The sequence below is a fragment of the Hemicordylus capensis genome, chromosome 4, assembly GCF_027244095.1.
Source record: "Hemicordylus capensis ecotype Gifberg chromosome 4, rHemCap1.1.pri, whole genome shotgun sequence".
Taxonomy (NCBI): Eukaryota; Metazoa; Chordata; class Lepidosauria; order Squamata; family Cordylidae; genus Hemicordylus; species Hemicordylus capensis.
The window spans coordinates 237,783,951-237,799,842 of NC_069660.1; the positions used below are offsets into that span (position 1 = coordinate 237,783,951).

Consider the following 15,892-nt stretch of genomic DNA (forward strand, 5'->3'; position numbering starts at 1 on the left):
TTGATATCAATTGGGGTGGCTCAGTCTGGTGGGGAGTGGGCAAATGCTCCTCAATGCCCATGGATAGGCACTGGTTGATTGAAGCTTGAACCATAAATGAAATATGGATGGCATTTTTCTTTTGTTTCACTAGACTAAGCACCTTCATTATGATGCAGTAGATTCTCTCTCAAAGTGAATTCTATATGTTTTATTCCCTGCTGACCACTTCTTAATTTATAATGAATGTGAAAATGAACAAATGCAATATTATCTTTTCTCAAAGGTAGCATTAGCACTCTTAAAACATTAAATGTTGAAGAGGTTCTGTTGTATATGCTTTATACTTTCGCTCATTAATGATATGTATTTCTCTCAAGAGATTTAACTGCTTTGGTCTATTGCCAGCAATTTTGAAATAAACTTTGATTAACTGCTTTTGTAAGGTGTCTTACAAAAAGCAAGATGGGAAGTTAAGGAAAAGCTAGAGAAAGCTAAGAGTAGACTTTCCAGAATTTTCACTCGAGGGACAAATGACCAGGCTCAAACTATCATACTTCGGGCACATTACGCGATGACCCAGCTCCCTTGAGAAGTCTATAATGCTGGGGGAAGTTGAAGAGAAGAAGAGGATGACCGGTAGCAAGGCCAAGTTGAAGACAGATCATCCTGGAGAGAATCTATCTGCTGCTAAGACTTGACACCGACTTGATGGCACTTAATCAATCAATCAGCTGCTAGAGGGGAAATTAAATAGAATTTAAAAGTACAGGTTGAGTATCCCTTATCCAGACTGCTTGGGACCAGAAGTGTTCCAGATTTTGGATTTTTCTGGATTTTGTAATATTTGCATAATGAGATATCTTGGGCATGGGATCCAAGTCTAAACATGAAAGATTGCTGTATTTTATAGAAACCCGTGGGATCTGCAGCCCCCCCTTAAAGAAGAGAACTCAGTGGTTGCCAATGTAGGTGGGGTGCGTGGGGACCCCAGGGCCGCAGGGGCAGGCGATGCAAGGGAGGAAAGCAGGGAGTGGGCTTGGGATGACGGAAACGGGAAAAATGTCCCAGGTCAGCAATGAGGCAGATGAGATGTGTGCAGCCTTCTGAAATAAGTAAGTTTTGGCTACTTGTTTAAAAGCAGCAAAATTGGGAATCTGCGAGTGAGTGAGCTGAGGCATTTTGTTTTTTGTTTTTGTTATGGCGTGGTGTCCGGATTTTGGAGCATTCCGTATTTCAGATGTCTGGATAAGGGATACTCAACCTGTATGCATTAGGAACATACCTGCCAACATGTCCCTATTAGATAGATAAACAGAATTAGCTAAATTGACCATAATTCTTCCCACCATGTTTTGCAAAATGTATGCCGGCTTAAATAGAAAATGAGTTCCTTTGTAGAAGAGATTGCTCTCATGGGAGACTTTGAAAACAGAAGCATAGCTGATAATATATATGTGTGCATTATAATCTGTAAAAGAGATAAGGCTGCAAAAATGAGACATGGAGCCAGTCAATTGCAGCTCATGTGTGCTTATCTCTGTTTTGGAGAATGGAGAATAAAGTGCTTTTTCTCATATTCCCTATCAATTAAAGCACCAAATGAGCCTTTGAAGATGAGGTTTCACAGAAACTGTTGTTTCCACCCCTGCCGTTGGCTGTTAAATAAAACTAACCTGTAGTTTTAGGCTTCCGGTGATAGGCAGTAAGACTGTAAGGAAGGGAATGTAGCTCAGTGATGAAGCACTTGCTTTGCATGCAGAAGTCACTAGCATCTTCAGTCCCTGGTAAAGACTGTTGTCTGAAGTCTTGGAGAGTTTCTATCAGTCAGCAGAGGGAAGGTTGCCTTTGATTGATCAATGGCCTGACTTGGTAGAAGGGAATTTCATATGTGTCTGTGGTTCTGAATTTATAAAAAGAGACTGTACTGATATCAGCAAAAAATGAATATATTTGTTAGTGTACAAAAAGAGTATTCCCCGGGGAACACACCAGAGGAAATCGCTTTACAAAGATCAGTTTGGAAGGGAAGAGTGCTTATATTAGGGGTTCCCAGTCTTTTCAGCTATAAATTGTCAGCTAAGGTACTTCATAGAGATTTTTAGTGTGCGTGTGCATGTGAGTGCATGTACACAAATATAAATATTACAGTTATCAGACAGGCTACTTCATTTACTGGTTTACATCCAGATTAAGTTACTCATAAGCAGTCTTATTAAAATTAATAATTTCAGTGGGACTAAAGTAAAGGTAAAGTTGTGCCGTCGAGTCGGTGTTGACTCCTGGTGACCACAGAGCTATGTGGTTTTCTTTGGTAGAATACAGGAGGGGTTTACCATTGCCATCTCCCATGCAGTATGATATGATGCTTTTCAGCATCTTCCTGTATTGCTGCTGCACATAAGAACAGCCCTGCTGGATCAGGCTCAAGGCCCATCTAGTCCAGCATCCTGTTCCACACAGTGGCCCACCAGATGCCTCTGGGGAGTCCACAAGCAAGAGGTATGTGCATGCCCTCTCTCGTGCTGTTGCTCCCCTGCAACTAGTATTGAGAGGCATCATGCCTCTGAGGCTGGAGCATGGCCCACAGCCCCCAGACTCACAGCCACTGATAGACCTGTCCATGGCTCGACATAGGTGTTTCCCATAGGCTGGGAAACATACTAGCAGGGATTTGAACCAGCAACCTCTTGCTCCCTATGCAAGTTACTTCCCCACTGTGCCATTATGTGGCTCATTCAGGCTGAGGGGAGGGATATGCTGAGTTTCCCTTCCCCTTCTGCAGTGGTCACATTTAGGGAGGATGCATTGGCTTCAAGCCAGCAATCCTCAGATGGGGAACAAATAGCATGGCTGCAGTGTGGGGAGGCAGGAGACCTTTGAGTGCTACCTAGAAGCCCTTAAAGTACCTCTAGGAGTGCCAGTGCCCACTTTTGGTTACTGTTGATGTATAGTCTCCTGCTCTAAATCTGACAAAAGACACTACTTCCTTTAAGAGGAGGAGGGGGAGGATTGCTGTTCTTTCTTTAGCTACAGAGGTGTGTCAAGTAAGGGTAGTTAATGAAAGAAGAATGGTGATCTATATATAAATTACTGGTAGCAAGGAGAAGTGAATTGTATTTACAAGAAATAAATAAAATGTAATACCCTTGGAAGGATTATTAATATTGTTACTTTCATTTGGAATTCTCAACTATTGTATGATGTGTGTTATAAATATGTTCTTACATAATCTAATAGTTACAGGGGTTTAACACCTAACTGGCACAAAAATTTGTATTTCCACATTTTTTTAAGGTTTTATATTTGACTTTTATTTTTGACTGGCAAATAAGATGGGCCTTTTTTTGCATCACTGGAACTGCTATTTTGTCTTTTACATTGCCAGACATGTAATCTAGCAGTGAATAATAAGAACTCATGCTATTGCTTTTATAATCCATTGTCCTTTTTGTTTCATTTTAGAAGTCAAAGTATATTTACTGGTGGCTTATTAATATTAGTAAATTGTGATGTATGACTAAATAAGGCCATAACTTTCTTATCTGAATAGTTCTGAAGATTCAATAAAGTACTCTCTTGTCTGCTTCAAGGATTATATAATTCTTATAAATAAAATCTTTTTGTGTAATAAAAACCATGCATAGATCACTTATGTTACCTCTGATGACCACATATAACCCTATAACTGTGGCCAGTCATGGTTTCCCAACAGGTGTATAATATAATAAAATAGGTTCATGTGTGGTGTTATGTATTATGATTTACATGAAGCATCCCTTGATATAATGCACCACCTCTGTTTCGCAACTGAACTTGCAAAACATATCTTGGCAAATACAATTAGTGATGCAGGAGGGCTCAGAATGTTGTTGGGGTGTGGGGTGGGATTTAAACACGGAGTTTCACAAATCCCCTTCAGAGTCTGGGCATAACCCAAAGTGGATCTGTTTCAGGGACTCCCTCTTTCCTTTAATGTTTCTGCATCTCCATTTGTGAGTACCTTAATGTGCAGTCAAGGCTCATGGAAAATGCTATAGTATGTCTTCCATTAGGCTTTAAATGCTGCCAGGATTATGCACTGGATGCCAAGAGAACAATATTTCTCATTGTCCTAGCTCGTTTGATGCTACACATGCTCTCATTGCTGGCTTCACATTCAAGTAAATAGCGGGAAAGATAGAAAGAGGGCAGTGGGGGCTGTCTAGGGACCTGATCCACACAAAGCCCCATTCTGGTCTTGGAAGATGCTTGGCAACATCAACCAGTTTCCCGCTGCACTGCAAATAATTTGGGGAAACATCAGCCAGTCTTCTCAAATTATTTATAGTGAGGAGCAGGGAATGTACCCATCACTAACTGAATCCTGAAAAATAAGCAGTATTTTAGAGATTGTATTAACTTTCAGATAAATGATATATTCAGTAACTTTGTGATCTCTTGTTTTTGTTTTTGCATCTGTTTACAGATTGTTTTTGGTATTACATTCTGGCTATTGCTTAGACAACATCTCACTGAAAGGAAAGCTTTGCATCTAAAGGAACCTGTTTTGTCAGAGGTCAAAGTTGGAGAAGGAGAAGAGAGTGAAGTAAAAGGTAACCACATCTGAATTAAAATACCTCTGAAAGCAATGTTTTGTGTTCTTTTCTGTAGGACATATCTAGGACATAATATGGGTAAAACTGGCTTCACTTTAGCCATTAAACTGGCTATGGAACTGAATGAGATTCAGTAGAATATGTGCAAATTAAGCAGAAATTTGCTTATTGCCGTTTCAGGTCTTTTTATTTTTATTGTTTATATATTATGAGATTCATTGTTCATGTCAGGCGAGAAGCAAGGAAAGAGTGGTGATAACATAGGTTGCAGGAGTCAGTAAGGTCAGGTGGATGTACTTGATTACAGATTAGACTCCTTTTTTCTTTTTTTAGTATTTTTAATTATACTAAAATTTTTAAAAGTTTTAAAAAATCATTAATGCAACCATATCTAACCAACATATGCATAATAATTTACACATTTTCAAATATATTGTTCCATATATATTGTATATTCCTATCACAGAAGAGGAATCCCAAAAAGATGATGAAGAATCCCAAAAAGATGAAGAGGAATCCCAAAAAGATGAAGAGGAGGAATCTGAGGAAGATGAAGAAGATGTAATGAAAGTCCTAGGAAATCTGGTGATGGCTTTGTTCATTAAGTACTGGATTTACGTCTGTGGAGGAATGTTCTTCTTTGTCAGTTTTGAGGGGAAAATTGTCATGTACAAAATCATCTATATGATATTGTTCTTGTTCTGTGTAGCCCTTTATCAGGTAAGTAATGCAAAACTTAATTTGCTATATTTTTATTAATGTCCAGCTTGTATAATCAGGATGTGTGAGATTTTATTATGTTTGATAAAGATTTTAGCTGTACAGGTGAAACTCGGAAAATTAGAATATCGTGCAAAAGTCCATTAATTTCAGTAATGCAAATTAAAAGGTGAAACTGATATATGAGACAGACGCATTACATGCAAAGTGAGATAAGTCAAGCCTTAATTTGTTATAATTGTGATGATCATGGCGTACAGCTCATGAAAACCCCAAATCCACAATCCCAGAAAATTAGAATATTACATGGAACCAAGAAGACAAGGATTGTAGAATAGAACAATATCGGACCTCTGAAAAGTATACAGTGTACTGTGCTTGATTGGCCAGCAAACTCGCCTGACCTGATCCCATAGACAATCTATGGGGCATTGCCAAGAGAAGGATGAGAGACACGAGACCAAACAATGCAGAAGAGCTGAAGGCTGCTAATGAAGCATCCTGGTCTTCCATAACACCTCATCAGTGCCACAGGCTGATAGCATCCATGCCACGGCGCATTGAGGCAGTAATTGCTGCAAAAGGGGCCCAAACCAAGTACTGAATACATATGCATGCTTATACTTTTCAGAGGTCCAATATTGTTCTATTCTTCAATCCTTGTCTTCTTGGTTCCATGTAATATTCTAATTTTTTGGGATTGTGGATTTGGGGTTTTCATGAGCTGTACGCCATGATCATCACAATTATAACAAATTAAGGCTTGACTTATCTTGCTTTGCATGTAATGCGTCTGTCTCATATATCAGTTTCACCTTTTAATTTGCATTACTGAAATTAATGGACTTTTGCACGATATTCTAATTTTCCGAGTTTCACCTGTACTTCATGTCTTTTCAGTATAGTTTGAAAACAGTTGTTCACTCTGAGGTACAAGAATAGGTTAGAAATAATAAATAAAAGAAGTCCTATAGGACAGTTAGATGACTTGGTTTCTTACTGTTGCTTTTCTGTATCTCTGTGTGCAATACCAAAAACATAACCCTGCTATATGAATGCTTCTTCTTTGGATCTTTTGTTTTTTGCTTTATCTTTTATTATTTAAACTTGAGAATAGAGAATATTATTTTATATTCCATTTACAGGATTTATTATTTTATATATGATAGTCAGATCTAGCCCAGAATTGTCTACAGTATATGTCCCAGTGAATGTATACATCCCAGTATACAGTATATGTCCCAGTGAACCATACTATGAACAGAACTTGTGAATACATACAAGATGAGGTTTACAGAGAATCCTGATGCTCCCACATATTATCTTCTGGGATCTGATGAGAAACTCACATGGGAGGAAGGCCCCTAGTGCGATTTCTGCTGCACCACCTGCTAGGCAGTTCCTGTTTTTCATGATTAACCTACCCCTTTTCAAACTTCCCTTTTGGTGAATGCAAGTTGATCATGAAAAGCAAGAAATGGCTAGCAGGTGGTGCAGCAGAAATCTCACCAGGAGCCTTCCTTCCATGTGATCTCTTTGTCAGGTCCTGGAAGAAAAGACAGTGACAGTCTGCGGGAGTGTCTGGATTCTCTATATGAGCTCATTTTACATTTATTCACAAGCTTTGTTCATAGCATGTTTTACTGTCTAGAAAATGTCTCTGACAGGCAGCAGGTCTCAAGCACTTCAGGTAGAACAGCTGTTGCCTTAACTGGAGATGCCAGGGAATGAACCTTCTATATGTAAAGCTCTATCACTGAGCTTCAGCCCCATTCATATAGTAATGGGTCCAGTTTCTTCCAGCTGGCCTTCACCAGCCAGGTTAGCAATAGCAGACTGTAATTGGCGCAGCAGGGAAATGGCTTGACTAACAAGCCAGAGGTTGCCAGTTCGAATCCCCCCTGTATGTTTCCTAGACTATGGGAAACACCTATATCAGGCAGCCGAGATACAGGAAGATGCTGAAAGGCATCACCACATACTGTGGGGCAGATGGCAATGGTAAACCTCTCCTGTATTCTACCAAAGACAACCACAGGGCTCTGTGGTTGCCAGGAGTCAACAACGACTCGACGGCACCCTTTACCTTTAATTCTCCAACCATCTTATCTACATCTTTGTACAACAATAACTGAAACTGTTGCAGTAAAACCTGATAAACAGGATAAGGCTGAAACTCAGTGGTGGGGCACATGCTTTGAATGCAGAATACAAATCCAACAAATATTTATATACCAATTGTCAACAAAAGTTTCCAAAGCAGTTTACATAAATATAAATAAAGGTCCCAGCTTCTATCCCTGGCATTTTCATATTGGGATGAGAGAGGCCCAGAAACAGAAACATTGGAGCGCTACTGCCAGCCAGTATAGATAATACTGAGCTAGATACACCAGTTATGTGATCTGGGGGGTCTAAGGAAACGTCGTACCTGCAGGTGCATTGGAGTCCATTTGAAAAATCTCTGAAATAGTCACATTCAACTTGGACTGAATACTAGTGTTTGTATTTATAAAATCTTAAAACACTGTCACAGTTTTTAATTTCTGAATCCTAGGTACACTATGAATGGTGGCGGCGAATTCTGAAATATTTTTGGATGTCAGTGGTGGTTTACACTATGCTAGTGCTTGTCTTAATCTACACATATCAGTTTAAATCATGTCCAGCACTGTGGAAAAACATGACTGGAATGAATGAGAAACAGTGAGTATTTTCTTTTCATTTAGACTTGTTTGGATGAGAGATTTGGGTGCAGTCCACTAGATACTGCTGCTGGTCGTCTGTAAAATGAACTGAATAAAGATTTAATAGCAGTAGATCTCAGTGGGGTTTTTACAGGGTGTCATCTCTATTCTGTGGGTGTCTTGTGGAATCCAACCCTCCCCCGCCCCCATGAAGAGAAGCTCCTGTTTCTCTTGGTGATGCAGAAAATTTGACTTGGAAAAAATCAAATGGAACAACTGAGTTATTGTGGATGAACCATAGTGTAATTGTTCCGTCTTTGAGTAGTGATGTTTAACGAGGTAAAACTCACGAAGAGACAAAGGCAACATTACCAACCAACACTTATGAATCCCCCTTCACTTTGACAAAAACATATAAAGAAAAACAATTTGCCCTAACATGGCCCATCTGGCTGTGCAATGCCTGCCGAGTGGATGGAACATAACAGAACATATCAGGGAAATACCCTGATATGTCTACTGAAATTTGGAAGAGGAGTTTTATTTATTTATCATATTTTTATACCACATGACATGTACATCTCTAGGCAGTGTACAAATCAAAATTGAAAACATTTGTAATTCCAGATAGAGCTTAGAGCAGAAAACGATGCTAAAAGCCTCCAGTCTAGAAGCATTCCACTCTAGGGGTGTGCATGGACTATTTGTGGCAGTTTGGTCCAAATTTGGACCCAACTGCCTCTCCATGAACGGCTTTGGTCGGACTGACCAGCTTGGCTGGTCAAATCGATGAATCAGCTCAAATGGCTCAAAGCAGTTCGCAATAAACCGCTCGAACCAGCCCAGTTCACGGTAGACTGGTTTGACCAAAAACCGGTCTGTACACATCCCTCCCTCACACAATTTACTTTAGAAATAGCAGAGAATGTTTGTACTGATAAGTAAGTTTCCCCCCCAAGTAATTTAGCTGTCTCTTGTATTGTTTTATATTTCAGGCTACAAGATCTTGGCTTAAAACAGTTTTCTGTAGCAGAACTGTTTACCCGCATCTTTATCCCAACCTCCTTTTTATTAGTGTGTATATTACACCTGCATTACTTCCATGACCGTTTCCTCGAACTCACAGATTTAAAGGCTATAACCAGTAAACAGGACAGTGCCATTTACAGGTAAAGAAATATCTCTCCCTCCCTCCCCCCTCATGTTGTTGGCCTAGGGAGTATGAGCTTTCCAATTTATCTACTAATTTTGGAATGTGAACAAGAAAAATACATTAAGGGCTAAAATGGTACATGCTTAGCTGTTAATTGGGTAAGAGACAATTCAAATATCTTGTGTCTTAGCTGACATTGCCTTCTAAAATAATAATTACTTTTCTTTTATTTCTTTTCAGTATTGACTGCTCTGTTTATATAATGTTTTATTATTTGGCATTTGAAATATCAAACAATAAAGCAGACTTGTTTTAAGAGTCTGAACAATTAGTGCCCCAACTAATTGTATCCTAACACCAACATTGTGTACAATCTACACTTTGGACAGTATTTGGGGTACATATGAACAGAACCTTTACATAATTAATTTTATTGCTGGTTTGTGAGAGCTTTTCAAAATTATAGCTAAACACGTTCTATCAACAACTGTTCATCAGCTATTCATAACTATTCATTATGATGAGTTACAAAAATCCAGCCTTAATGAAATTTCAAAAGAGCTTTCCTGATGGTCTTCTAATGTTTTCCTCCTATTAAAATGTCCAATATTCATATCATTTAAAGATCATTGCCCTTCAGAATGAGACACAGGATAATGCCTTATATTGTCAAATATTGACCCAGACTGACATCTAGAATAATGAAGCACCACTGTTTGTGAGCAGCACCAGTGCAACTGCTGTGTTACTGACTAACACAGCATTGGTGCTCATGTAGAGAGGTGAATTTTGGCAATCTCCTCTTCCCATGAATACGCTCTGTGCCTCCTGAAAATATGTCTCTGTGGGTTGTGTGACTGCCAGGAACATTTTCTGATGGTTCAGAGCACTTCCATGTGAGGGAAAGAGTCACCGAACACCTGTGCGAGAGCTGGTGATGCTGTAATTTAACCCATCAGCACCAGTACTTGTGAAGCACTGATGCTTCATTCGTCTGGATTTCAGCCATTGTGTTTCACTGAATTCGGTACAAGTTGATTGTAACCACTGAATGACACTTTAAAGTAAATGTTTTCAAATCTGCAGGTAATATCTTAGGGTAAACTGGAACATGAGCAGTGGCACTCCAAAGCCTCAGGCAAAGCTCTTTTCCAACCTTCTTACCTAAGATACTTTTAACTGGAGATTCCAGGGATTGAAACTAAAATCTTCTGCATGCAAAATATATGCTCTGCTTCTGAGCAGTGGCCGCTTACCTAGTTCAGCTGTGGGCTTAATGCCATCAATCTAGTATACCTAGATTGGAAGCACCTAGTAATTAGAACTTTGATATTATAGGCTAAATACAGTATTCTATTTATTTTGTTTGTTTGTTTGTTTATTGATTTGATTTGATTTGATTTGATTTCTATACCGCCCTTCCAAAAATGGCTCAGGGCAGTTTACACAGAGAAATAATAAATAAATAAGATTGATGGATGGTTTTAAACTTACTGTATGCAGTAGTTTAAAACCAGCTATTATTATATTCTTCTTTATTGAGATACATGTAAAATATTTGCCATTTGTAAATGAAAATAATATTTCTACCAACACAAAAAGATAGCTTGATATGAAAATTCAGGGTTTTTCCCCCCTTCCTCCCTTCCACGACGGTATATCTATGTTTAGCAAAGTCATGTCTTATAGCCTACATCTCTTTCAACTGTGTCCATGTAGGAACTAGTGATTATCTGTTTGGGCAGTAGGCTGCTCTCTTTAATATTTTAATGGCTATTATATTCCTATAGTACTGTGTGTGGTGTTTATTTACCACATATGTTGCCAGTTTTCTCGATTGATATCTGAGCTGCTTACTAGGCAAGTGTGAAGCTTCAATCAAAACTGAACATCCTGCCTTGCCCACCAGGAACCGTGTGGAGGTGATCATTCCCACTTTGCAGTGCTGTGCTTTCCCCAGTACCAAGGGATCCCCTTAAAGGGAAACAGAGCCCTTTCAAGCCTCAGCACTATTTTGGAAGGCATGCACAGAGCGCTGGGAAGTATAGTCCTAGTGCTTTCTCCATAGAGCTCTATGAGGAAAGTGCTGCTTGCACAAGGCACCTTTGGATGCAACCAAAAAGCATTTTCTTGCATTTATGTTGTATTTTGTGTAGGATTGTCTGTAGCCTTTTGAATCCAAGTTGCCAACAATCACCTATGGGCACCTATATGCTTAAAAGAGCTTTTTACTGCATGATTTGTAATAATCTTTCCATATCTCACTGTTCCATTGTGACTTGTGGCAATCTGTGCTTCCTGTAATAAAACAGCAATGTACATTCACCCCTGTTTAACACTCTTATTCTTTTTCTCTCTCTCCCTCTCTCTAACTAATTTCTGCACTGCCATCTCATTCATTCTTCTGCTTATCTCTCTCTCACCAAAGCCATGCCAAAGTCAATGGCCGTGTTTCTCTAATAATAAACAGGTGGGTATTTCTTTTGTAAATGTTTCCTTTCCTTTTCTATCAAAACAGTGCCTTCTACTTGTTTGCTGTGTGCTCTCCATGTAGAGATACCACATATACTAAGGACAGATAAGACAATGCTATCCAAGTATTCAAATTTTTCAAAGACACTAGAGGGCTAATTGGTTAAAAGCTATGGGTACACTGATACACTTTAAATGTTGTCCAAATTTAATAAATTTAATAAATAACTGGGCAATTTGACTTAAAAATGGCTATGAAAAAACAAGTATGGTAGTTGAATAAGAAAACTAATTCTTCAGTAATATTTTATTTTTTTTAATTTATTGTTGAATTTATATACCGCTTTTCATTAAAACAATCTCAAGGCAGTTCACACAGAAAAATTAAGACAAGACTATGAAAATACAAAATTAAAATATTAAGCTAAAATATAAAAATGTAAATCTGACTACAAAGATTTAAAATACAGGCATAAAATAACCATATTAAATATAAAGAAGTAGCATTAGAGACAATCATAAAATCCTGGGTAAAAAGCCAAGTTTTAACATGCTTTCTAAAAACTGTGATGGAATTTAATAACTTGAAGACACTGAGGCAAGCAGGAATGTGTACATACAAAATTGTATATAGATTAATTTCTTCAATCTACACACAATTTTATATTGAGTAATCTAACACTCCTGCTTGCCTCAGAATCCAGTCTTGAGTAACTAGATCCTGAGTAACTTCTAAATGGGCCTTACTTCTGAGTAAAGATGCACAGGATTGCATTGCTGATCATTTGGCACACTTTGAGGTGGCAAAATGCTAGGTGTATAGTGTTTAATTGCAGGCATGAAAGTACCATTGTTGCTTACGGAACTCTCCCACCTGTAAGGATTTCCTCATTTGCTTCTGGTTGAAGGAATGACTGCAGAGTTGCTCATTGATTGAAGTGAATATAGAGCTCTGCGTGTGACCACTCGGGAATATGTGGCATGTAGTCTCTTGACAAAATGAATGCATGCCTCATGAGTAGGGATATGAAGGATAGAGGTGTGCACAAAACCGGCTTGCCTGGTTTGGTTTGAGTCAGAACCGGACTCAGACCAGGCTGGTCATTTTTTGTTTCGTGCACCGCAGAACCTTCAGCTTGAGTTCGAGCTGGTCTGGGGTCTGCTCGCGGTGGCCATTTTGAAGGCCACAAATATCCCATGCGCAGTGGTCTTCGGAATGGCTGCTGCGAGCTGGGAAAGGGCCGGAAAGGCCCCTAAATGGGCTGAACCATCCCAGAAAAGGGCTGGGGGAGACTGATCGGGGGGAGGGGAAAGCTTCAGAGACACCCCCCACAGCAGCACCGTGAAGGCATAAAAATTACCCTGGTCCCAGCAGTGAGTTATTAATTTTTAAAACAACCACTTTTCAAACCTTGGACTGGCTCCAGGCCAGCCCAGGGAATTCAGCTCAAGGTCAAACCAAACTGGGCCCAGTCCATCTCAAGGGCCAGCATGGTTCAATGGCAAACTAGCTCAACCTAGAGCCAGTTCGCACATCCCTAGTTAAAGAGAGCCAATTAATATTACATTTTTAGAAATAAAGTTTCTCTTAGTGTCACTATGCGCTGTAGTGCGTCCTAGAGGATTTGAATTAAGTATATCTTTCTCCATCAAGAAAATCAATTCTATTTTAATAGTAAGTGTTACAAATTAGCTATTTTTGCAGGATAAGACCAAGAGGTTTATTTTATTTTTTGCAAGCCAAACATGCAAAAATTAAAAAAACTTCATTGGTGGCTATCTGAAATTACTATGCTACATACTGTAATAGGATTATTTTTCTAAGGAGTGGTTTATATATCAATTTAATTCCAGGTATGGGACCATCTGGGGAAATGCACAAATTCCAATAAGTCATCCACATAAAAATTTGGCCTTTTGTTAGCACTTAAGCTCTGCATACCTTATATGAGAATGTACAGTATATGATATTTCTATGGACTTTGAAGCTGGGGATCCATTTGTGAATGCTAAAACATACTTTGAGTAAAGTAAAAACATTTGTTATATTTACACAATCATTTGATGTAAAATGTGTCATTTTTAAATGGAGTGAATAGACAGAAAAGCTATATAGTGTAGATTAACCTCATCTTATTAAACTGATAGGAAGCAAAAAAAACTATACAAATAAATATTTTTGTTATAGAAGAACCCTTTGTGTGTACAGGCATTAAAACACACATAAAATGCAACTTCCTCCATTAGGATTTAATATAGAGTAACACAGCAGCTTTTTAAAATATGTATATCAACACTTCAAATCAATGAAATTGTGTTTTCTGATATTAGGTCTGATATTAAGAATTTAAGTTAGCATTTGTAAAAAGGAGGGAGAGAATAGATGAACAAATAAACTTTAATAGCCACTTTTATATATAAAGTAGTCTTGATCACTAACCACAGATTTATGTTGTGCAATTTTGTTTGGAAACATATTTCATCAACGTGTAGCACACACTCATTATTACTGGAAGTTACAACAACTTCAAGTTGCCATCACTGACTATCCAGATACATCCTCATTTATTGGAAGAGAGGGTTGTATTTATATGCTTCTCCCAAATATGGCCAGTTTGGTAGACAGCTTGCAATGTGTGGCAGAGTTTGGAGTGGATTTTTAAAAAAAGTGTAATTCCTGTCTTGACAAAGTCACTTGTGGGACTGTACAGATGGATGATGAACTGCATAAAATAGATACTGAAGCTGTTCACACAATTGCTCAAAACTGGGCTGGGCTCCCTTAGCCCAGTTTCGAGCAATTGTGAGAACCATCGGGCTCTTGGGTGAGCCCCGTGGTTCTCTGGCAGCTAGCTTGCCTAACTAACCCGTCACCGTAAATAAGGTTAATGGAGCAAGCTCTCTGTTAACCTTGTTTATTTGATAGTGTGTCAGCTGACACACTGGGGTGGGGGGAGAGGGGAGGGGAACCTCAGGAAGGCACCGCACACTCACGTGATGCCTTCCTGGGTTTCAGGGGGGGCTGGGGCACTGCACGGTGGTGCTCCCCTTTCCCTGATTCACGGAGCTCCCAACGAAGTTGTTGCCAGGGGCAGGAGTGCGCGACCGGAGCAGCCGCTTGTCTGGGTAAGCCCACTCTCCCCACACAAACCCCATCTGGTGCTTCACACCAGTTGTGTGAAGTGCCTCAAGGTGTCACTCCATATTTACATCAATATGCATATTGTCATCAAAATTATGTGAATGCTGTTGTAGCCTGATCAATGTCCATATCTGTCTTTTATTATGCTATTTTGCCTTCTCTGGCAAATGTTGAAAAGTTGTCACAACATGAAAACATGAAGTCTCGCCAAAGGTTTAGATATGCTTTCCAATAGATTTGACAGTAGCATGTATAGTTCTCTGGTGTGTGTGTGTGTGGTGTTTTTCTTAACTCATCCCAAACATTATTGAAAATCCAAATATATAAGTAATTCACATAGGTAAATGATGCTTTATAAAGCTGAATGATATTTACAGCTATTTTATGAAAGTAGCTCAAATTACATAGTTAAACCACTTTTTCTCCCTAGTTTGGTACTATAGTTTCACTAATAACAAGTAGTGACTAAGTCACTAACAATTCACCAAGAATATTACAGGCATGTATCTAGTTACCTTCAGAGGGTGGCAACCCCCTTCCATTTCCAGAGCTATTCAGTGTGTAGCATTTCTTAGAGAACCAACTGTATTCAGAATATTCAACCTTGCCTTACAAGAGAGCAAGTTTGGATGTAGTTGGCTTAATTATAATGGTAGGTCTAATTTTACCAAAATGTAGTTTGACTAGTAACTAAACTACTTTGAAGCTTGTGTTATACATTATTTTTATTTTAGTCAGTCAGTCAGTCAGTCAAGTTGCAATGTAGCTATTGTCCATCTAATATGACTCTCTAATATGACTTCACAAGAACCTGAGGAATTATGCTAATCCTATCCTATACTTAAATATTTGAAGCAAGTTGGCTAGAATAAACCAAGACCAGTTCGTTAAATGTCATGACTGTAGCGAATAGCAGATTTAAGCCCAGCCTTTGTCTCAAGACAAGCCCACGTGGGGGAAAGAAAAATGCTGATTCATTCCCTCCATGTTTGCTCAACAAAGGTTGTTCCCTTTTAAAACTTAAACTGCTTCCTCAGTAGCTGATTCATTGTCACCACATCCTGATTACAGAGCCCCCCCCCCCCCCGGATTTGGGTGTATGTCAAGGGAGACTCTCCTTCCCTTTTCTAAAGGAAAAGTC

The 15,892-nt window shown here is 39.0% G+C and overlaps 1 protein-coding gene across 15 annotated transcripts in view; it reads left to right on the top strand.

Annotated features, from left to right (window-relative positions):
• The window catches only part of PIEZO2 (piezo type mechanosensitive ion channel component 2), a 469,614-nt gene that overhangs the window by 271,200 nt on the left and 182,522 nt on the right, over positions 1-15,892 (top strand). For all 15 annotated transcript variants that reach the window (XM_053247271.1, XM_053247279.1, XM_053247278.1 and 12 more), the window contains 4 exons: positions 4,448-4,574; positions 5,044-5,297; positions 7,855-8,003; positions 8,980-9,153. In XM_053247271.1, coding sequence (XP_053103246.1) covers positions 4,448-4,574; positions 5,044-5,297; positions 7,855-8,003; positions 8,980-9,153 — 704 coding nt within the window. The remainder of the gene's footprint in view (positions 1-4,447; positions 4,575-5,043; positions 5,298-7,854; positions 8,004-8,979; positions 9,154-15,892) is intronic.